At 36.7% G+C, this 24,352-nt stretch overlaps 1 protein-coding gene across 4 annotated transcripts in view; it reads right to left on the bottom strand.

Moving 5' to 3' along the window:
- The window catches only part of DCUN1D5 (defective in cullin neddylation 1 domain containing 5), a 28,675-nt gene extending 8,374 nt beyond the window's left edge, over positions 1 to 20,301 (bottom strand). Inside the window, exons 1-4 of one of the 4 annotated variants that reach the window (XM_019975469.2) lie at positions 19,897 to 20,301; positions 17,724 to 17,815; positions 12,190 to 12,260; positions 11,686 to 11,777 (exon numbers count right to left, since the gene is read on the bottom strand). In XM_019975469.2, the coding sequence (XP_019831028.1) occupies positions 11,686 to 11,777; positions 12,190 to 12,260; positions 17,724 to 17,815; positions 19,897 to 19,979 (338 nt within the window). In that variant the 5' untranslated portion in view covers positions 19,980 to 20,301. Of the gene's footprint in view, positions 1 to 11,685; positions 11,778 to 12,189; positions 12,261 to 17,723; positions 17,816 to 19,896 lie in introns of those variants that run through there. The other 3 variants (XM_019975470.2, XM_019975471.2, XM_019975472.2) reach the window with 3 other exon arrangements.
- Positions 20,302 to 24,352: the final 4,051 nt, after the last annotated feature.

Genomic DNA, 24,352 nt, shown 5'->3' with positions numbered 1-24,352 from the left:
ATTTGGGAAGACCCCCTTGAGGAGGAAACGGCACCCCATTCCAGTATTCTTGCCTGGAGAATGCCATGGACAGATAGCCTGGCAGGCTAGAGTACATGGGATCACAAAAGAGTCAGACACGACTTAGGGACTAAACAACAAACAAAACACTAGGATATAAGCAGGCCGCCCTCTCAAATTCTGCAGTGTCAGCGGAAACCACAAGGGGTACTCCCATCAGGCAGTGAAAAGCAGACACTCCTCCTCCACTCTGCAAGTGTCAGAGGAGGATGTCGAGTCAAGGCTGTCAGCTTTACCCAGGAACGCGGCCGTCACTCCAGCAGTGTCAGTGGAGATCAAGCATCTGTGGAGGCTTCTCACCTCCGCTGACAGTCATGAGGACTCCTCCCCAGATGTCAAGGATGCAGAGAGGAACTTCACTTTCTATGGGCGCCTGAAACTAATGAGGCCCTCCTCTCCCGCCCAAGTGGTGTTAGAGGAAGCTAGCTAAAACAGAAGCCTCAAGTAAGATCCAGACTTTCATAACAAAATCATACTCCAATTTTCCAGGTTTCAATTAAAAAAAAAAATTGCCTGCCATAGCAAGAACCAAGATCTCAACAGCAAAAGGGCAATCAATAGATGCAAACCCTGAAATGCTCAAGATGTTTAGAATCACTCAACTCAGATTTTAAAGCAGTTATAAAAATGCTCCAGTAAGCAATCAAGAAGAAATTAAAACAAATGAAAAGACAGAAACTATCAGCAAAGAAACTGAAAGTCTAAGGAAAGAAATATATAACAAAAGAACCACCATTCTTGAACTGTAAAATACAGGGCAGACTTAAGCCCTAATACATCAGTAATTACATCAAATATAAGTGTTTTAAATAAACCAATTGTAAGATTAGAGACTGACAGAGTGGAACAACAACAACAAACACCATAAACTATGCTGTTCAGAAGAAACTGACTTTAAATATAACAATATAGGCGGGCTGAAAGTAAAAGAATAGGAAATGATATACTGTACAAACAACTAAAAGAAATGAGAGGTGGCTAAACTAGTATCAGCTAATGCAGACTTCAGAGCAAAGAATATTACATAATGACAAAAGGTCAATCCACCAAGAAGATGGAACAATCCCAAACATGTGCACCAGATAAGAGCTGCAAAATATAAGGAGAAATAAACAAATTCACAATTACAGTTAGATTTCAATCTCTCTCTCTCAGCAATTGACAGAACAACACAGAACATCAGTAAACATGTAGAAGAATTCAATACCAACAATCAACAGGATCCAATGGACTTGGAAAGAACATTCTACTCAATGGCAACAAAATACTTCTTTTCAATCCTAAACCATAAAACAAATCTTAACAGATATAAAATAATTGAAACCACACAGAATATGTTCTTCGACCACAACGAGACCAAACTAGAAAGTAAAACTTAGAAATTAAACAGCCAACTCCTAAACAGTCCATGGGAATGGAAACCAAAAAATATACTGAACTGAATGAAAATGAAAACATATATCAAATTGTTTGAGATACAAAACAGTGCTAAGAGGGAAATTTATAGCACTAAATATAAATACAAACATTAAAGAAGAAAACAGTCTCAGTCAACAATCTAAGCTCCTGCTTTTGAAATCTTATCTAGATTCCAAAAATAGGAGCTTAGATTACTGAAAAAGACCAGATTGAATCTATGGCAAGTAGGAAAAGTAAATAATTAAATTATCAGTATCAGGAATGAAACAAAGTATATCATTAGACCTGCAGGTATCAAAAGGATACAACTTTGATAACTTAAGAAGAAACAGACTCAGAACTTCCCTGGTGGCCCAGTGATTAGGAATTCTCTCTCCAGGACTTCTCTGGTGGCTCAGAGGTCAAGAATCCACCCGTCAATGCAGGAGACATGGGTTCGATCCCTGATCCAGGAAGACCCCACATGCGTCAGAGCCCTAAGCCGATGCGCCACAACTCGAGAGCCTGGAAGCTGCAACTACTGAGCCCACGAGCTACACGTGCACGGCTCTGCACGAGAAGCCACCACAATGAGGCCCACACACAACCAGAGAGCAGCCCCTGCTCCTCGCAACTAGAGAGAAGTCCTTGCCACAATCAAGACCCAGCACTGCCCTAAATGGATGAATGAATAAACAAATAAATTTAAAAAAAAATTTTTTTTTAAAGAATTGACTTTCCAATGTAGAGGAGGCGGATTTGATCCCTGGTGAGGAAACTAAGATCCCACATGCTGCAGGGCGACTTAGCTCATGCTCTGCAACAAGAGAAGCCCCAATACAACACAACAAAGACCCAACATAGCCAAAAACAAAAACAGGTGACATGGACCAATATTTGAGTTGTGTAACTATTGAACTATTAAATAAACTGAATTCAAAAGTTAGAAACATCTATAAAAGACATATACAGGTTCAGGTGGTTTTACTGGAGAATTTCACCATCTTTGAAGATCAATTCTACAACCTCCTTCAAAAAATAAAGTATAAGCAAAAACTTTCCAATTTATTTTATAAAGCCAGTATTACCTTTACCCTAAAATCAAAGACAATTAAAAAAAAAATCATCACAAGGAAAAAAAATTTACAGCTATATATACTGATGGATAATCAAACCCATGTCACCTATGTCTCCTGCATTGCAGATAGATTCTTTACCCACTGAGCTACCTGGGAAGTCCTTAATTTTGTAATATATACAAATATTGAATCCTTATGCTTTACATCTGAAGCTAATATAACATTTTATGTCCATTATAACGCAATAAATAAGAAAAAGAAAATAAAGTTATAGACCAATATCCCTCATGAGGCCTTAACAAAATATTAGCAAATAGAATTAAGCAATATTTAAAATAATTATATACCATGATCAAGTGGGATTTATTCTAAGTATGCAAGACTGATTCAGTACTCACAAAAAAATTAACATAAGCACATTAATGGGCTAAAAAAAGAAAAACCACATGACTATATGATTTAATGCAGAAAGTGTATTTAAAGTATTTAATATCTATTCACCTTAAAACTCACAAAAAAACAGAAAGAGAACTTGCTCAATTTGATTTAAAAAGAAAAAAAGAAACCTACAAACAACCTACCAATAACAATACTTAATGGTGAAAAACTGTTATCTTTATCTCTAACATGGGGAACCAAAACAGGATGTCCACTATCACCACACTTATTCAACATAATAGTAGACATTCTAGCCAATGCAATATGTCAAGGAAAAGAAATAAAAGATGTACAGACCAGAAAAGAAATAAAACTGGCCCTATTTTGTGTCATAATCATATGACACAATTGTCCATGTGGAAAACCCAAAGAGCACACACACAAAAATCTTACAATAAGTGTGTTCATCAAGTTCATAGGATACAGGACATACAAAAATTAATTCTATTTCTATATATTAATAATGAACATACAGATGCTAAAATTAAACACACAATATTTATAGTGACTGAAATAAACGAAATATTTAGGTTTAATTCTTAGAATACATGTATGTACAGGACGTCCATGTTTTACAAAGAAATGATGAAAGAAACCAAGCACCTAAGTAAATGGCGACATATCTATTTTTGGAAGAGTCAAAGAGCAAAGATGTCAATTCTTCTCAAATTCACATGCACTTTAACAAGAATCTCAGTAAGATTTTTTGTAAATATGTAAGATTATTCTAAAATTTTTGGAAAAGCAGAGACTGTAGTAGTGGGACATCTCTGGTGGTCCAGTGGTTAAGACTCCATTCCTAGCATAGGTTTTACTCTCTGGTCGGGGAACTAAGATTCCACACGCCACACAGTGTGACCAAGAAAGAAAAAGGAGGTTGAAAGAAACTGTAGTAGCTAAAAAAAAATTCGAGAAAAGATCAATCAGTCTACCTGACTTCAAGACTGAGTACATGGTTATAGTAATGCAGACTGTGTGGTCGTGGAAGAAGATCAACAGAACAGGGAACCCAGAAGAGACCACACAAGTATGGCCAGATGCTTTTTGATGAAGGTAAAATTCAATAGGAGAAAGAGTTTCTGCACCAATGGTAGTGGTACAAATGGACATCCACAGATAAAGAAATAAACCAAAAATCTAAGTCTCATACCTTTGATAGAAATCAATTCAAAATGCATTACTGATTTAAAAGTAAAATGTAAAAATATAAAACTTCTAGGAAAAAAAAGTAAGGAAAAATCCTCAGGATCCATAGCTAGGCAAAGAATTCTTAGACTTGACACTTAAAACACATAAGAAGGAAAAAACTAATAAACCAGACATCATCAAAATTTAAAACTTTTATTCTGTATAAAAGTCCCTGTAAGAGAATAAAAACACAAGCTACAGACACGGAGAAAACATTTTCAAGCCACATATTCAATGAAGGACTTAAATCTAGAATATAGAGAACACAGTCAAAATTCACAAAACAGACTCAAAATTAATTTTAAAAAATCAATCCACTATAGCTCTTAGCCTCTTTTCTATTTTCTGTTTTCCTCAAATATGGTAGGTCATCATTTATATCCATCTCCTTTGCAGTTAGTTCATCTACTGAGTTTTAAATCTTTTATATATTTCACTTTTAGAAATTATCTGAAATCTGATCAATTGAGACCATTCTTTTTTAATACACATTAATGTAGTTATTTTATACTGAAATTGTAGTAACTCAAAATACTAGCCTTAAAGAGTCTTATTTTGAAGTTTAAGATCTGTTTCCTAACTTGTTTAGTGATTTTTGATTGTTAACAATCACTGAACTTTTCTCTGAAGAAATTGAGGCTTCTGTTTAAAATGCTTTCCTGTACAGAACTGCTTCCACTAAACACATGGGAGTACTAATTACCTGAGACAAGACTAAAATGCATTTTTGGATTGTGTCTACATCCTCATGACAAAGAGCTCCTTTTTTTGACGATGCCTCTCAGCTTGCAGGATCTCAGTTCCCAACCAGCAACTGAACCCAGCCAGGACCATGAAAGTGAAAAGTCGTGAGATCCTAACCAACAGGGAACTCCCCAAAAAGCACTTTTAGTTAGGAATTCTCTCTACTAGAAGCCCTTTGTCTCCAACTGCATATGTCAAACCAAGCCCAAGCAAACAAGTCATCTTTTGGATAGATTTGGCATCAATAACTAAATGTGTGAGGTTTTAACATGATTCTCAATGCAATTTGTCTACAGTTTCCAACAGGCATAAAAGGTTAACCTAGCTGACTAAGAACAGGCAGGTATCCTCAGGGTAAATGCCAGCTCCATAGAGCCCTATGGAATTACCATCTCTCATAATTTTTGGCTTCTGATTTATTTTTCTATAGTCAAGTACAAGTATGTTTTTTAAAAGATGTTTCATATTTTAACCAACATTTAGGTGTGTAATATGGGAAATGATTTGTTTGCATACTTAGGATGCCGTAACTGCCAGAAATGGAAATCAAAGTTTGGATAAGTTAATCATCTAATTTGTTTGGGGCCTACTTCCTTACATATGAATAAGTACACAAAATGTTTCAAGAAGAAATAAGAAAAATTTATTCTTATCATTTATGAGAAATTTATTATTTACTATTTCAATAAATGGCTTCTACTAGTGCAAACATTCTTCATTCTATGAAAAAGTTTTAATGAAAGTTGAAAATGCAGTTAACTTCTACCAGAAGAATACGCAAAAGAAACAAATTCTGAGATTACATGCTATTATAATAGTGTTTGAAAACTGGGACATCTCAAAACTTCAGTATCTCCAGAGTTGTCAACTGAGAATGTTCCGAAGGTCCTAGTACTAGAAGTGACTAGTCACAGGTGCTCCCGTTCCCACCAGGACCTACCTTTAAGTAGGGGCCTAGTTTTCCACATCTTTAGAGCTTCTTCAAGCAGCTTTTCACACTTTTTTTTAATGATGTGACTCACATTTTCACACAAAATCTTAACAGACTTGAGATTCCGGAGGGAAAACAAGTTAAAGGATATCTCCCTACTTTAAAAGCTTTTTTTCTCTCAATACTTCCAGAATTCAAAAATCGTCCTCATAGTATTAACATGGGGCCTGGCATATAGGCCCCAGCATTCCAAAACTGTCTGTTAAATAAAGGTATGAATATCAAAAATAAAACACAAAGTAGATGATGTATTACAAAAGGTTTCAAAATACCCATCTGGGAAAAGGTTAGTGGAAAACTATAGTTCAAACAGAATTGTTAAGCATGTAAGCAGTGACTGACAATTCTCTCTAGGAGATAATCTAAGAGATTACAGTCCTTTCCAAATATTTTACATTCCACAGTTGTGTGTGCTCAGTTGCTTGGTCATGTCTGACTCTGTGACCCCGTGGATGGTAGGTAGCCCACCAGGATCCTCTGTCCATGCAATTTCCAGGTAAGAACACTGGAATGGGTTGCCATTTTGTTCTCCAGGGAAATACACAAAGTAACAATATTACTTAGGATGAGACCTCAATAATACAGAGATAAAGAACAAAGTTTCAAGTCAAACAGAGAATTGAAATTCCAAGTTTTCCACTTCCAGCCATGTGGCTTTAGGTACGTTAATCTTCTCCAGTCTGTTTCTCATTTTAAAACCACAAAAACAATGAGACAGCCATAAGGTTACTAATGAGGGTCATATATTAAATGTGTAACACAATTCTTAGCTTGACAGGCTGAGTTAACAGGCATCTTCACATGGGTGGCTCTCTCCAAACTATCATTCCTAATGGCTCCTCTACACCTTCAGCAGAGAAAGAATTTAATAGAACTGACAGTCAATGTTTCTTCTTAGAGAAAAGTGAAAAAAATTAGAACACAAACTTCCACATTTATCACGAACATCATAAAGACATGGCTGAACCCAGCAAAACCAGTAAACACGCCCAAGCTGTTATTAACACACAATTCTGATATTTAATCTAGCTCCAAAATAGACTCACAGGAGTTAATAATCTTGATACCTCTTAAAGTAGGAAGAATATTTCTTCTGAACTAAAAAGAAACACATACTATAAGTAGTATAGCATGGAAAATAAGAATAGTCTATTTTTGAATATCAAATAAAACTATACTTTTCAGGGAACACTGGCACAATACACTGCTGTTAGAATGAATAGAAATGGGTTTAAATTTCAACATAAAGGCTTGGGGATTAATTTCCTGAATATTGTTAAACATTCTATTAACAAGAGAGACTTTAATTTCTGCTTCATTAATGACCTTTAAAATGAGAGAAAATTTTCATTTCGGTCTAAGTGAGGTTCTCTTCCTTAATCTTCAAGTCCCAATAAGAATGCTGTGACACACTGATGCTATAATAGGAAGAATTTTATTCACAAAGTTATGGATTTAGAACATTCTCTGAATCAGGTCTATTGACCACAACAATACAAAAAATCCACCTCTGCAGGCACCTGGAAATGTGGAGAGGGGACATTCTGCAACAGTCACGGTGACTCTGCGGGAGAGCAAAGGGGAAGAACCACACCAACGACAAATGGTACTTGGGCCCCAAATGCTAAGTGAACGATAAATCATATGCCACACACAGTATAGCATACAATCTACTCTTCTACTCTCACCAAAAAAAATTATATAAATGTTCCCCATTCCTCTCTAAATCCTTTAAGAAAATAAAGTCCGTCAAGCCTTTACTCTTCAAAGTACAGAGCTCAATATAGAGACCAGAAGGTGTACAATTTGTAGGCTACTGGAAGACAGCTTAGTGTACTAGTGTTCTCATCAGATGCTATTCTTTCCCCTCTTTCTTCATGATCATAATCAGGTATACTCTTTTCAAAGATCTATGCCCACAATTTTCTCTAGCAGCATGGTAACTCATCTTTGCTCCAACAACAAACTTTCAGCTGGTACATATGAGAAAAGTCCTTTGCTCCAGTAAGTATGGCAGAATAAAATTTTCAAGTATCCTTGGAATCTTGCCGCTATAGATGCAAGGAAGAAGATCCATATGCAACATTTTGTGTGTAGCAACATTTGTGCATTTTAACGGGGATAAGGTTCACAGTTTTCCTAAGATTTTCAAGAGTGTATGATCTTAAAACATTTTTTTAAAAAAAGGAAAATCAACGCTATTGAAATCATCCCCCAAATCTTTGATAATTCCTGTGCTCAGTAACCTGGTGCCTTCTCAAGCTAAAACACATGGTTCAAACTCTCTCAACATATTAGTCAAAGTCCTGCATAATGCAGCCATATCTCAACTATCTGGAGTTTAAAACTGCTGTCAGTTTCTTTTATGTACCTTTTGATTCCAGCAAACTAGACATATGTTTTTCCTTCTCAAGGCTCTGCTCACAGTTTTCTCTTAAAACATTTTTCTATATCCTCAACCATCAAAATCCTAATCATTGTTCAAGGTCTAGTTCAAATGCCACACCTATAGCAAAGACTTGCCTGTCTACTCAGTGGTAATTCATCCCCTTAGCAGCTGTGCTTTCACAGTATCTGTTACTTTTACTCAGCATCTGTCCCATCCCACATGGATCTATGGTTTGTTTCTCAGTTGTATCCAACTCTTCAGAGACCCCGTGGACTGTAGCCCACCAGGCTCCTCTGCCATGGGGTTTCCCAGGCAAGAATATTGGAGTGGGTTGCCACTTCCTTCTCCAGGGGCCCTTCTGACCCAGGGATGGAGCGCACATCTTCTGCATTGCAGGCACATTCTTTATCGCTGAGCCACTGGGGATTTATTTATGTTTACAGTATTGTAACACTTTCCCTGCCCTGCTAGAATGTAACTAAGTAAAAGCTGTGTCCCATGCCTCACTGTGATCACCAGTAAGCGCACAGTATTTTAGACAAAATAAGGGTAAATATATATTAAATTAAATCTGACTTGAAGGGAAATTTGACTATTAATAAAAAACAATGAAAACAAAATAGAGCAAAATATCTGGAAAGGATATGGCAATCACATCCCCAAAACTTACAAAATGACCATTCTACTCCAATTATGTACAAAGTCATACCCATAAATTCTTTCACACAAAAGAAAATGACAATTCAGTTATGGAAAGTCTGTATGAATAACAGCTTTAAAATAAATAAATGTTTTCAAAAAAAGTATTCTGAAAACAGTTAAGTATTACACCATTACAGATTTTAATTAACCATGATTATGATATTCTACTATTCTTTACCATAATGTCAGAGAAGGCAATGGCACCCCACTCCAGTACTCTTGCTTGGAAAATCCCATGGACGGAGGAGCCTGTTAGGCTGTAATCCATGGGGTCGCTAAGAGTCAGACACGACTGAGCGACTTCACTTTCACTTTTCACTTTCATGCACTGGAGAAGGAAATGGCAACCCGCTCCAGTGTTCTTGCCTGGAGAATTCCAGGGACGGGGGAGCCTGGTGGGCTGCCGTCTATGGGGTCCCACAGAGTCGGACAGGACTGAAGTGACTTAGCATAGCGTAACTATCAGACTGTTTCTATTCTTTGGCAGAGCTCTACTCAAGTGTTCTAAGGGTTAAAATTAATTAATTTGAAACAGCTGATAACTACATTACAGTGATTCAGGAATCATCAAATAACTATGTTCAGATTATATTAAATCCTAAAAATATAAACAACTATAAAAAGAACCAAGTCTGTAAAATTTTATACTTTATAATTATATAAAACCAAGTATACTAGAAAACTATACATTTTTTAAAAAACTAAGAGCTCGGTCTCTCTTGGTTTATTTTGTAAACTATTTTATACAAGTTCCTTTTAAGAATATTCAGGGGATAATAAGACTTAGCCAACTAAGAAAAGATACTTTGTATATCACATAGCAATCTAGATCATCAGAGGAAAAAAACTATTTTCCCAGTCAAGAATGCTTGCCTAATTTTAGTAACTTCAAGGCTCTACAATATAGAGCTCTAGGCAAATGGGTAGGGGATAATACATGAGTGAAACAAAAACCTCTGGGTCAATTTTAAGTGCTAAATATTGCTTTTATTATGTAAAGCCTGTGAACTTCCTACTGCAAAGATTTCCTAATAATCAACATGTTCATGGGTTCATCAATTTTCCTAGCATATACCTAAAGCCATATGTAAATACTAGAAACATTTTTGTTTATATATGTTATACAGAGGCTCCTTATATAATATCAAGTTATTCAAAAGCAATTAGAAACTTTTGGTTTAAAAATATGCAAACACTTGTTAGCTGAGATATTGAAAAAAGTAGGACAAAAGCAGCAGCAGAAGAGTACAAAAAGCAACTGTAATGTCAAATAAAAGGTCTCACAATTAATGAGCTATGTGACAACCAATACAGGTTTTAATAAAACAGACTGAGCTGTATAAAATTCTTTATATTCTTTGCATACTCCTGTATAGTTTTTCTTTCTCTAAAAAATTAATTAAATGGTGGCAAACAGCTCAAAGAATTTCAGAAGCAACATTATTTTAATCTGGCATGTTATGACACCTAGATGAATGGCAGAATTTGTGGTCTTGGTTATAAACACTATGATTTTAAAAGTTGATAATGGCCTTCTATTTTATAAAGAGTGCTAACAAAGGAATGACACAACAGGAAGCGCAGTATGGTAGACTGGTAATCAGGAAATTAACATTCTAGCTCTGCTATTCTTAGTTACACAGGAACTATGTAAACTTTGGCAAAAATGTTCTTCACCTCTCTGAATTTCAGAATCATCTCACCTATAAATAATAAAAGTGAGAGTGTGTTCTCTTTTCTTTATCGCGAGTGTAGATACACACATAAAATATCTAAATGTTAATGCTGGTTTAAAAGGAGAATTAGAAAATATTAGACACTGAAAATTCAAAAATATTTAAGTTCCATATGAACAAATACACTTGAAAAAACAGGTATTCTGAAAGTTAAGGATAGGCAAACAAAGAGTAAAGAACAGTTAAGCATGTTAATTAAAAACATACAACAGGAAACTAATTAACCTCCAGTTTGGGGCTCCACAAATATTATAAATTTATGCTTGCTCTATTTTAGAATGTTGATTATTAATTACTTCCTGGATGAACATCAGGAATATGACATAAAATTACATACAATTACCAATTGAAACTAAGCACACTTTACTCTGGAAAGCCAAAATCAAATTATTTCTATAAAGAAGCAATTTTGTGAAAAAGAAGCAATTTTATAACTTATAAAAGCATTCAAAAGCAGCATACAATCTGAAAGTATACAACTATAAAATGGCTAAATGTTGCACACTTATTTATTAATGCCAAACAATATTTCTACTTTTATTCTTTAAAACTGTCATGTAACTCACTTCAAATTTCTTTTTTAAGTTAAGTATAAAACTGAAGAGAGAGGAGGCCCCAGAGCTCAGAACTGCCGAAGAACAAACTACTCCCGTAGTAGAATTCTGTATTCTGAGAAAGAAGTCCCTCATTGCTCAAACATTCCATGAGTAAATAACTTCTATCATAAAGCTCTAATTCAAGCATCAGGAGAATAGGTGGGTTTTAACAGAACTGCTTAAAGATTCTTTCTTAGAAAATATGAAAAATGGAGTAACTGTTCATTTGCCAAAGACCATAATATAATTTTTTTCAATCCTACTAATTTAAGGTGAAGCCTTACTCCTGAAATTACGAAGCACAAAATATCAATTAAGATTTTCAAATAGGCCATCAAATTTGTTTTTTAAAAAAATTTCTTACTGTAATGAAGTCATCCCCTTTAACCATTCTTCCTTGGTAAAAAATCCCATGCTTTCAGCCTCCAATTTCCACGCTAAAACTAACATAATAATCTGGAAAGAACAGAACATAAAGGATAGGGGAGAAGTCAGCACAGAGATTATCATGTCTATATTTATCATGGAGAGCATTTTTTATACAACTATTTCCATCCTTCAACTATTAAAGAGTACAATCTCTGGAATTATTAACTGTAAAGAAATTTAGATGGGTCAATTTCTTAAAAGCAAAATATTCTAACAGTTTCTGAAGGTAGAATCTCTCTTACTCTATCACAAAAGACATTTATATCAAGAAAGATAATACATGCCCAAGTTAAATTCACTTAAAAAAACCTAAATGAAAATCTGCAATATTCATGAAGAAACAAAATTTTCTTATAAGATTAAACTGTTCCAATTTTTAGAAATTTATGAATATGCTATACCCCACTTGCATTCCATTCTACTTAAAAATAAAACATACATTTTCAGGTTCAACACCAATGTCTTCACAAAATTTTTCCATTCCTTCTGGCCCTACAACTTCATCAGGACCTTCAAAGACAAAAATAATTTATATATTTTATTGTTATAACTTTATATCAACATAAAACAGAAGCCACTGTGTTAAAGGAATTTATGAATACATAACATTTTTTTGTGAATAATTGACTTTGAATTTTGACATACCTTTGATAAAGTATGAATATTTGTACAGATTAAATTTTTTTTTAACTTTGAAATCCTCTTTGAACACATTATAAAATATAATTAAGGACATAAAAACAAACATTAATGACAATCACTAGGTTGTACAATCACTTGAATCTATCCTTAAAAATACATTTACTGAGAGCTTCCTCTGAAGAAATTTTTTGACAATGCATCAATATAAAGAAGCACAAGAAGGTTTGAGCTCCTTATTCTACTAGAACATGCCAGTACCAACCCACAATTCAAGACAGTAAACAGAGGAGACTATCTGTTTCTTACTAAAACAGATGGTCATTCATTAACCTTCTGAAATATATCCATAAAAATTTAATACTTTTTTAAAGATAGAACAATAATGATATAAGAAATGGCTACACTGAGATTCCAGAATGAGATATTTTCCTAGTAAAGCATGAATATTATGTAATCTTAATGTAGAAATAAATGCTTAATCCCTCAATTAGCTATGTCTATCATTAGTTCAAAAATTAAGGACATTTTTCCTATTTTTTCCCTTAGTAATACTAAACATAAGTCAGTACATCAATTCTCCTATTTTTTATGTTATCTTTTGACTTGATAAAACAAATTTGTGACAACATTGATGAACCTCAAGGGCATTTTTCTAAGTGAAACAAGTCAGAGAAAGGGAAATAACGACGTGAGCTCACTTGTATAAGGAATCTACCAAAAACAATCAAACTCAAATACAGAGAAGTGATTGGTGGTTGCCAGAGGCAGGGGTGGGCAAAATGAGTGAAGGTGGTTAAAAGGTACAAACTTCCAAACTTAGTAAGTCCTGAGGATGTAACATGGAGCAGGAGGAATATAGTGTTAATAATACTATTTCGTGTATTTGAAAGTAGCTAAGAGAGTAAATCCGGAGAAGGCAATGGCACCCCACTCTTGCCTGGAAAATCCCATGGACAGAGGAGCCTGGTAGGCTGCAGTCCATGGGGTCGCGAAGAGCCGGCCACGACTGAGCGACTTCACTTTCACTTTTCACTTTCATGCATTGGAGAAAGACATGGCAACCCACTCCAGTGTTCTTGCCTGGAGAATCCCAGGGACGGGGGAGCCTGGTGGGCTGCCAGCTATGGCATAGCTGGGGTCGCACAGAGTCGGACACGACTGAAGCGACTTAGCAGCAGCAGCAGCAGCAGCAAGAGAGTAAATTCTTAAAAGTTCTTATCACAAGAAAACAAAATTTGTAGCCATGCGTAGTGACAGGTGGTAATAATTTTGTGATAAAAACATATATCATTATGTTGTACACCTGAAATTAATATAATGATATACCTCAATTTAAAAGGCTAAAATAAATTTTAAAACTAGATATGATACAAATATGTTTACCACACTTGGTTTTTGAAAGAAAACACAGTCTTCAAATATTAAAGTAGCTAAGAGAAACTTGTTTCCTTTCTTAAGGACTAAAAATACTCCAGCTTATATGTCATGGACTAGACCAAGGCTGCTCAGGTGGCATTTTATATCACCATCATTAGTTCATAAGCACAACATGGGGCCAATGTACTACAGTTTTTCTCAGTAGAAAAATGTAACCACCCAGTATGGGACCAGTTAAGCTTTTATTGTCTCAGATGAGGTCCAGACTACTAAGATGATATTAACAACATGATCTGAAACCAAATGTTTTAAAAACTCTTTGGTCTAAATAAGTACTATACTTTTTTATACAGTGAAATGTTAAAAGGTTAAGGGGTGATAATTATAGGAAACTTTCACTTCCTAATATACATTTGGAGACTTTTTTTATGAAAATGTGTTAATTACGTAATTTTAAAAGCACACATACACAATTAAGGTGTTAAAAAAATAACTGAATGTGCATCCTTATATGTGGTTTGGATGGAAATAAAAACCAGATAAAAAAACTGAATGGAAGAAAACAAAGTTTTTTTAAGTCATGATTGAAATATATTTTAACTGAATGCAGCAAGAAAGCAAACTTGCCCTCCACACTGCCATCACTAGTAATTATGAGAGAAAGCTGAAGAGTCATATCAAGAAATATCAGTTACTGTCATAAAAAATAGCCTCCCTGGAAAATGGGAGACTACTGATTAAAATTTGATAAGAATCAAGTTAAATTGTGTTATATAAAGATATATAAGATACATATAAGACCTTTTTGTAAATGTCAAGTGACTTTCACAAAACAAATAACAATCTAAATCTAAAACCAAGTCTATACTAATGTTCTTTTCCCCAGATCACATAACATCAATTATACTTCTTCAAACAAACTCTTCCAATAAAACTACTTCCAGGGTAAAACCTCTGGAGTAGAATTTAACTATTTCAGGCACAATATGGGTTTCTACTCAACTTAAGAAGCTATGAAAATGATTTAGTTCACTCTACCAGCTGGTTACTTTACTAGGACTAAGCAATTCTATCCCTCCTTTTTTGATTCTTTATAAGACTTTAAAATGGCTTTTCACTTCCTACACCTTTCTTCAACAACAGGCCTAATATATTCCTGAATCCTTGCCAATGCAAGTATCACTCAAAATGAGAGGTCTTATGAAAGGGAAAAACTATCAGGCTTTTCACACACCACTTATGACCTACAATATCTTATTAAGAAGATTTGTAGTAAAACATTTTGTTGCAGTTGTTTCGCTCAACCCTGTCGGACTCTTTTGCAGACCCCATGGACTGCAACCTGCCAGGCTTCTCTGTTCATGGGATTTTCCGGGCAATAATACTGGAGTGGGTTGCCATTTCTTCCTCCAGGAAACGCTTTTAAAATTTAAAAGAAAATCAATTTTCTGATGGTTTAATAACCATATAGTTCCCAGCTATATCTGCAGGGTCTAAAACAATGCCAGCCAGAGCAAATGCTGAGGGGAAAAAAAAATCTGCTCAAAGCATGACACAGCACCTTAAACATAAGCTACATAGGAGCTACATTGTTAATTTTTTGGAACAGTATTGTAAAAATATATAACCAGTAAATCTGATGCTGCAATACTATCACTTTTTTAATAAAAGCTAACATTTATTGGGTTCTAACTACATACCAGGTACAGTACTAAGTGTTTTCTTTACATGTTTTATCTCAGAAGGCACAATTATTGTCTCCATTTTAAACAAGGACATCTCAGTTACTCTAACTGACAAACATCTAGCACCTCCTCATCGTTTTGGTCTCTGAAGCAATCTCCAGAGAGGCCTTCCCTAGTCACCTTATTTGAAAGTCTATCCCAACTTTCTACTTTCCATCCCTGCATCACACCACATTACTTTTATAATCTTCCACCATCTGTAATTATCTTGCTTATTTACTGTGTCTTCCCCATTAGAAGGCAAGTCCCCAAAGGGCAGGGATCTAGTCTGACTTGTTCACCACTATATTCCCAGCACTCAGCACAGTGCCTGACAAATGGATACAAGTGCTCCATAAATATGCATCATTCCATGAATGACAGAAAATAAGTTAACCTCAAGTATACTTACTAATATTTTTTTTGGAAAAGGAAAACTGGCTGCCACGTACAAATTTTAAAACCAGATAGTAGCAGTTAAGCATAGGCTACATGGTCAGAATGACCGGGGTTTGAACCCAGGCTCTTGTCATTGTATGATCTTGGGCAAATTACTTGATCTAAGCCTGTTTCTCACCTATAAAACAAGAATACCACCACCTACTTAGCAGAATGGTCACAGGAAAAAATTAGATAATAAAGAATAAAGATAGCAATTAGTTTGCTGGCTATTAAAAAATGGTGGCATAGAAAATAAATGGTTAACGAAATCTAATCTTACGCTACCCAGGAAAGTCCCTATGAGAAGTAAAACAATCAAGCAAGCAAGAAAAAAAAAAGACTAATTAATTTTATGTATCTCGTACCCTTTATAGGTAAAATAAGATGACCAGCCTTTGATTCTATACCTTACCATGCATACCAGTAAAACTGGCATTTTGAATATTGGGTCAACATTTCAAATGGAGGTCAAAAGAAAATGAATTCCCTCTATTTAATTTGGGTTAGTGGTTGTCTTGGGATGCCAGTAATAGCAGCTTTTCTCGTCTATAAAGAATCTGTTCTGTTACTAAACAATTTTCAAATTATATTGTTGAGATTGCTCAGAGGATACCAACAGTGAAGTTACTGTCTCTCAAAATAGTCTTTTTTTCCATACATAACCTAAAACTAAATCTTAAGTTCAAAATTCCCTTGAGATCTATGCCTTATTATCACTAAATATAAGACAATGACTGCATATACAGTGTTTTATTCTACACAAACACTCTGAGGATGATAGGTAAAAGGGGAAAAAAACCCCAAAAAACCCAACCAGGGAGGCAGGTTAAAACAAGGAAACAGCTGGGAGTGGAGGGCAGATTTAAAATCAATAATTCCAAAAAGAACTAATCATTCTAACGATTCTATGGGGGAAAAAATGTATAAAATTTAATATGAATTAATCTCCCCTTTAACTGCTACTTAGAAGTTAATAATAAATGAGAAACAAGTTCCTTTTTCATATACTTAACTCTGGCCTCATCCCAGGCTTTTGACTTTTACCTCTGAACTAGTCTCATCCTAGACCTAGAGTTTTTCATTCACCTCCTATAAGATTTAGTGCAGGTTAAACCAGCTTCTTCAAGAAATTTTCACTGACACTTTCAAGGTTGGGTTATACACTCCTCCCATGAACTCTCACAGTGCATCTTCCTGATATATTAATAGCATATAGAATACTATACTAACATCAGTCTGTTTAGTTTCTTATTTATTATTGCATCTCCAGTGGAAGTGAATGGCTAAATAAATAAATGTATTAAAGGGTAAATCTGTCATGGAATGATATATGAGTTTAAAATCTTTTACTATATCTTCCCAAAAGTTTCACAAAAAAAAGCTTCAGAAAATACAAGCTTATGGTTCAGAAAAACTTCAAAGAAAACTGAAAAGAAAAACAAGAACCATATAAAGTATAAAATGTTCTATTACACATAGTTTTCCAGAATACCAACTCTACTGTAGCCAATGGACATAAACCAATAATGAATCTATTTACAAATTTTGCTAACAGTAAATGAGTTTCACCCTACCCACTAAACATATACTGAATTACATATTTAAAAAGATATCAGCCTGAAAGGGCACCAAATTCTTAGCCTAACCGTAATCCTCAGTCTTGACCCTGATCTCAGCACAGAGCACTAACACACAGCAGGCCTGCAATAAATATTTGTTAAATGAATGAACCAAAAAAAAAAAAGTTTTAAAGCATGTGACTGATATCTTCTTATATTAATTTCATTACCTGCATACTCATAAAACCAAGCCAGGCACTTCTTGCTTGAAAAATGTTCCTCTCCACTTATTAGTCTAGCAGGGGGTTGGGATCTGCAATAGCTTAGAAAACACACAAATGCCTAAGAATTTTATCAAGTCTCAACTTTTAGTGAAAAGCTAAGTTCAATATGAACTACTTCAATTCAAACCAAAGTCTTTTTTTTTCTTTTTTTTTTTTTTACAGTTGGTGTTATAGGGAAAAACTGGAATTGTTAAATATATGCAATTTTAAACAGTAATCTACACACAAAAATTTCTGGCTAACAAAGCCCAAATGCTACTTTGCTCACTATCAAATACCAAAAATATCACTAAAATTATTGCTCCCAGATTTCAAAAATCCACATAGAAGTTCAACCTAATGGTCTCAATGCAGGACTGGTAGTTGGGAAAACGTAAATCTTTACAGTGATTCTGCTGATTTGCATAAAAATTCTGTATGTGTATAATTTGAAAATGAACTTTACAAAGTATATTTTGATACCCAGTGAATCAATATTTCAGAATATTACATATTAGTTGTTTATTTACCATCTACCAAACTTAAACATTTTAAAGATAAAAGATAATATAGGACTTAAAGGTATAATTAGATTCCACAGATTAAAAAGAAAGAAAAAAAAAAAAAAAACTCTAATAGATCATACCAGTTCAAATAATTGGGCCAAAGCAGTTTAATCCCAGGATCTATCTTTTTCATAAAATTATTAAAATTTAGAAAGTTCGTAAGTGGCCTCTAAGATTTAACGAATAGAGAAACTTTTCTCAAGCTCAGTTATACTACCACAGTGACAGGAATGCTCTAACTTCTGCAACTATGTAATAGTTTTTGAATAATGTAATATAAAATAAGGGTGCCAAATTAAAATTTTAAGTTGACAGAGCAAAGTATCACCTGAGTGCTAAGAATACTAACGGCTCAGCCGTTTTAATGTGCTTAATTCAAATAATTTTAATACGTTATACATTTAAGATTGCTACAAGTTAAAGTAAAAGGAATTAATTTGCATGCGTCATACAAATATGAGCTAGTGGAGTATATGTCAATTCTAGTATGAGTTATTAAGAGGTATAAGAATACAGCAGTATCTTTCACAGTAATAGTCAAATACCCTCGGGCTCTTCCGCCAACCACAGTAATAAGAGGAAAAATCCAACCAATTACAAAAAAGATGAAGCAGACTAAAGAGGTCACCTACCTTACATTTTAAGCAGATTTCTCTTTAAGGAGAGCTCTATCATTATCTCCTCTTAATAATGCTGGCTACTTGAAATGGTAGCATCTGAAGTTCTTACTTTAAGTGCCAACCAGTAAGACAGTCAAGACATCCAATAAGGAGATTTAAAAAACCCACTTCTCACACGTAAATCGCACTGATTTTTTGCAGCATAGTGTTGCTGTAATGCCTTAATGACATGCTACAACGGAACCAAAGAGCTATACAACTACAACTCTGCCTTGCTTTCTTTTTCTCCAAGATGCAGAGTATAATAGCTCTCAAATTATTAATATTTATGTTGAGAGCTAACAACATCCTGATGGCTAAACAACAAAACGCATGCAGGGCCTTTTCAACTTTGCACACAGCGACTTAGCTATGGAGGCACTATAGCCAGGCACTTTATTTGGCAGGTGGAGACACTATGCTTCCAGAAAATGGGGCTCCTGCTGGGATGGTCCGGGTTAGATCACTCCCAATACTAAATCTGGAGGCCAATTCCAGCACAAGGAACTTCTCTTTCTATGACTCCCAAAGCAGCAGTCAGGACGAAATTCCTCGCGCTCTGCTCCTTTCTTCACAGTCTACAGAGAAATTCTAGAAATGACCCTTGCACGGATCTGTACACTGCCAGGTCTGGATTGAGGGCGGGGGAGGCTTAGGGAACGGTGGGGTACTCGTCTCCCCCACCCTCCTCGGCACGCAGAGTCGGACGGGAAGCGACTCTCAGAGTCCCTCAGCGGCGCCTGAGCACACAACCCAACACGAGGTGGAGCCCTGCACAGACTCACGAGGTCCGGCGCCTGCCACCCCGGTTTATCAGAGGGGGCTCGCTTCTCCCCGGCCCGAGGCCTGCCCGGCCGCCTCCTCTTTCGGTCCTGAAGCAAAAAGAAAAGACTGAAGGGCAGGGGGCAGCGGTACCTGGAGATTTTACACTTTTTGAGGCCTCCGTCTTCCGCCGCTGCCGCTGCCACCCCAGATTTTCTCTTCTTCTTCACCGGCATCTTCCGCCCTCCCCTGCGGGGCGGGCAGGCGAGCCGGGGAAGGGGGTCGCTGCTTGCTGAGGACTCCTCAGGGCTGGCTCCCGCTTCCCAGAGACAGCAGCAAGAGAAGGAGCAGAGCCGCCAGCCCGCCCCCGAGCGGCGCAGCCCGGCCGCCGCTCGCTCCCAGGTTCCCTGCCCGTCCTTCTCAGCGCAAAGCCGCGGGGGGTCCCCGCCTGTAGGCACTTTGGCGGATCACACTGGCGACAGAACGCTGACGGCGCGGCACCACCGCGAGTCACACACTCCTATAGCCAGAGGTGCAGCCTGACCCGGATGCGGATCGCCCGAGGCCGGAAGTGACGCGCTCAGAGACAGCCGCCAGGGGGCGTGGCTCGGGAGGGGTGTGGCTCCTCTCTGCCTGGCCCAGTTACTCAGTGAGGCCGCCTCCAATGGAGAAGTTGAGGGCTACTGACTGGTTGACCGCCTTTAGTTGTCAAAGCTATCCCGACTTTTCTCACGAAGCTTCCAATCTGCCTTAATACTGATGGTAATCTCCCCCCAAATGTCTTAGGATACCACTAATACTTTGCAGAATGCCATTAATTGGTTCAGAATGGATATGTGAAACTGAAGCATCGGGAAGCAACTTTATTTCCTATGGACTTGAACCTGAAAGGAGGTGGAGAATGAAGCCAAAACTCAGAAGAGATCTGAATTAAGCAGAAAGAAAAATCAAGAAGAAATTTTATGATATGAGTCTGTGCTGTACCCTAGAATTTTGAGATACTTGAGCAAATAAATCTCACTGCTTTGCTTATGCAATTAAGTTCTCTGTCACTAGAACCAAAAGAATGTTATTTTTTAACCCAAATTTGAACAAAATCAAGTGTCTATAAAGAAATACCGCTTGTAAGTAGAGGACAGTTCAGTTCAGTTCAGTCACTCAGTCATGTCCGACTCTTTGCGACCCCATGAATTGCAGCAAGCCAGGCCTCCCTGTCCATCACCAACTCCCAGAGTTCACTCAAACTCACGTCCACCGAGTCGGTGATGCCATCCAGCCGTTTCATCCTCTGTCGTCCCCTTCTCCTGTCCCCAATCCCTCCCAGCATCACAGTCTTTTCCAGTGAGTCAACTCTTTGCATGAGGTGGCCAAAGTACTGGAATTTCAGCTTTAGCATCATTCCTTCCAAAGAATACCCAGGACTGATCTCCTTTAGAATGGACTGGTTGGATCTCCTTGCAGTCCAAGGGACTCTCAGGAGTCTTCTCCAACACCACAGTTCAAAAACATCAATTCTTCGGCATACAGCTTTCTTCACAGTCCAACTCTCACATCCATACATGAGCACTGGAAAAACCATAGCCTTGACTAGATGGACCTTTGTTGGCAAAGTAATGTCTCTGCTTTTCAATATGCTATCTAGGTTGGTCATGAATTTCCTTCCAAGGAGTAAGTGTCTTTTAATTTCATGGCTGCAATCACCATCTGCAGTGGTTTTGGAGCCCAAAAAAATAAAGTCTGACAGTGTTTCCACTGTTTCCCCGTCTATTTCCCATGAAGTGATGGGACCAGATGCCATGATCTTCGTTTTCTGAATGTTGAGCCTTAAGCCAACTTTTTTACTCTCCTCTTTCACTTTCATCAAGAGGCTTTTTAGTTCCTCTTTACTTTCTGCCATAAGGGTGGTGTCATCTGCATATCTGAGGTTATTGATATTTCTCCCGGCAATCTTGATTCCAGCTTGTGCTTCTTCCAGCCCAGGGTTTCTCATGATATACTCTGTATAAAAGTTAAGCAGGGTGGCAATATACAGCCTTGATGTACTCCTTTTCCTATTTGGAACCAGTCCGTTGTTCCATGTCCAGTTCTAACTGTTGCTTCCTGACCTGCATATAGGTTTCTCAAAACGCAGATCAGGTGGTCTGGTATTCCCATCTGTTCCAGAATTTTTCACAGTTTATTGTGATCCACACAGTCAAAGGCTTTGGCATAGTCAATCAAGCAGAAATAGATGTTTTTCTGGAATTCTCTTGCCTTCTTGATGATCCATCGGATGTTGGCAATTTGATCTCTGGTTTTTCTGCCTTTTCTAAAACCAGCTTGAACATCTGGAAGTTCACAGTTCACGTACTGCTGAAGCCTGGCTTGGAGAATTTTGAGCATTAATATACTAGCGTGTGAGATGAGTGTAACTGTGTGGTAGTATGAGTATTCTTTGGCAAGTAGAGGACAGAGAAACATGTTAAAACTCAGTGTGATCAGTAAAATCTAGGCTATCAGAAGATGTACAAGAAAATGACAGAGATTCAACAACAAAGTATTAGAGTGAAGGAGAAAGAAGGAAATTGTAAAAGATGTTTAAAAAACAGATCAATCATTTTTCACATGTGATTCTTACTTGAGTCTTTATTCAAATGACATAAACAATATTTTGTCCCATATTTGTCCCAAAGTATGGGACAATTGGAAAATTGAACATTAGCTGATAGTTCAGAAAATTCTAGAACAGTCAAAATTATGTGTAGGACAGGTATCATTGATGCGTGGGAACTGGGTTGGGGTGGTGATGGAGGTGGAAAACTTGACTGCAAAGAGGCCCAGCGGAATTTTTTTTTAACTTTTAATTAGAGTATAACCAATTAACAATGTTGTGATACTTTCAGGCAGACAGCAAAGGGACTCAACCACACATATACATGTATCCATTCTCCCCCAAACTCACCTCCTATCCAGTCTGCCACATAACAGTGAGCAAAAATTGTCATATTCTATGTCTTGATTGAAGTGGTGGTGTATATACTTGTTAAAACTCACTGAACTGTACATTTAAAAACATATGCCTCATCAGACACATAGGCATAAATAGGAATGTTTATTGTGGTTATTGTGTCCCTTCTCCACTGTTGTTTGTTGCATGACAGTGGGGAAAGACAATTGTTTCTGAGTTTACATGTTACTGGATGATAGAGAACCACTTCCCTCTGTAAGGAAGAAAGTCCTTTCATTCTTGGAGATTCTGGAGATTCAGCAGAATGTAGTGACTAGATAGGAGACTACCTGCATCTATATAATTCTTGGAGGAAAAGACACAAGTCTGGGTCCATGTAGAGTATCAACTCATTCAGTCAGTTACTCAAACAATAAGTGATCACTTAACCCAAGAATTGGTGGATTTAGGGATATAAAAGGCAGGCATGACTCCTGCATTCATGAAGCTTACAGTTTGGAGGAGGAAATATATGTAGCCCATTTGCATTTAAGAGAACTTTATGAACAAATAAGGTCAATAACCTATGCTTGTCAGTTATATTAAAGGGAAGGTGATTTCCCTGGGAATCACTTAGACCATTTTCTTCATTGCTTTCCCTGCTGCTGCTGCTGCTGCTGCTGCTAAGTCGCTTCAGTCGTGTCCGACTCTGTGCGACCCCATAGACGACAGACCACCAGGCTCCCCCGTCCCTAGGACTCTCCAGGCAAGAACACTGGAGTGGGTTGCCATTTCCTTCTCCAATGCATGAAAGTGAAAAGTGAAAGAGAAGTCGCTCAGTCATGTCCGACTCTTAGTGATCCCATGGACTGCAGCCCATCAGGCTCCTCCATCCATGGGATGCTTTCCCTGATCAGTACCTAATACCACCACTACACCTCCATTCTCAAATGGAGTATTCCCTTACTCCAATTACAGGTAACAGATGGAGCATACTGATAGCATCACTGTCTGTGAGTTGTATAGAATTGCCTAGTTAAGCAGTTTTTATCTTTTTTGCCCTTCACCAATATACAGATATACCTTCTTTTTCATAAAGAAGGCACCTGGAATGGATATATAAACTATGACAGTACTATCGTTCTTTGTTGTGTACTACGCTTTTTTAAAAAATAAAAGTCAGTGAGAAGGAAAGGGTGCATTGAAGCGTTTACCTTAAATAGGAACTCATGTGTTTTGGTTTGAGAGCCAAAGAAGACACTAAGTGACTTTAGGCAAGACACAACTTCTTTTATCTTTCATCATATTCTACTGTTACATAGAAGGCTATAGAAAAAAAAAGCTACTGAATACTATCCATATATAAAGACAGAGGGCATATATTTATGCCAAATAGGGCAGTAGGCAAAAGGACCAAGACTGAGCCATAGCTTTGATCTATTTGACATCCTGGGTATAAATTCATCCCTTAGCTTTTGGGGTTATAGAATGAAGCCATGAAAAAAATCTTTTTATATAGTTGCATCTATATCCAAGCAGCTAAAAATAGTGTCGTAAAATGTGTTAATTCATATATCCTGTACGTAGTCTATTTTTTTCTTAATCCTTATTTCAAATAAAGCATTTCAACTTACCAGAAAAATAAACAATACAGAAATTAAGTGATTTGTGAGATATCACTTT

This window comes from Bos indicus, chromosome 15 (assembly GCF_029378745.1).
Source record: "Bos indicus isolate NIAB-ARS_2022 breed Sahiwal x Tharparkar chromosome 15, NIAB-ARS_B.indTharparkar_mat_pri_1.0, whole genome shotgun sequence".
Lineage (NCBI taxonomy): Eukaryota > Metazoa > Chordata > Mammalia > Artiodactyla > Bovidae > Bos > Bos indicus.
Note: the sequence above shows the minus strand (reverse complement) of the source record. Positions and strands in the feature narration are given on the sequence as shown.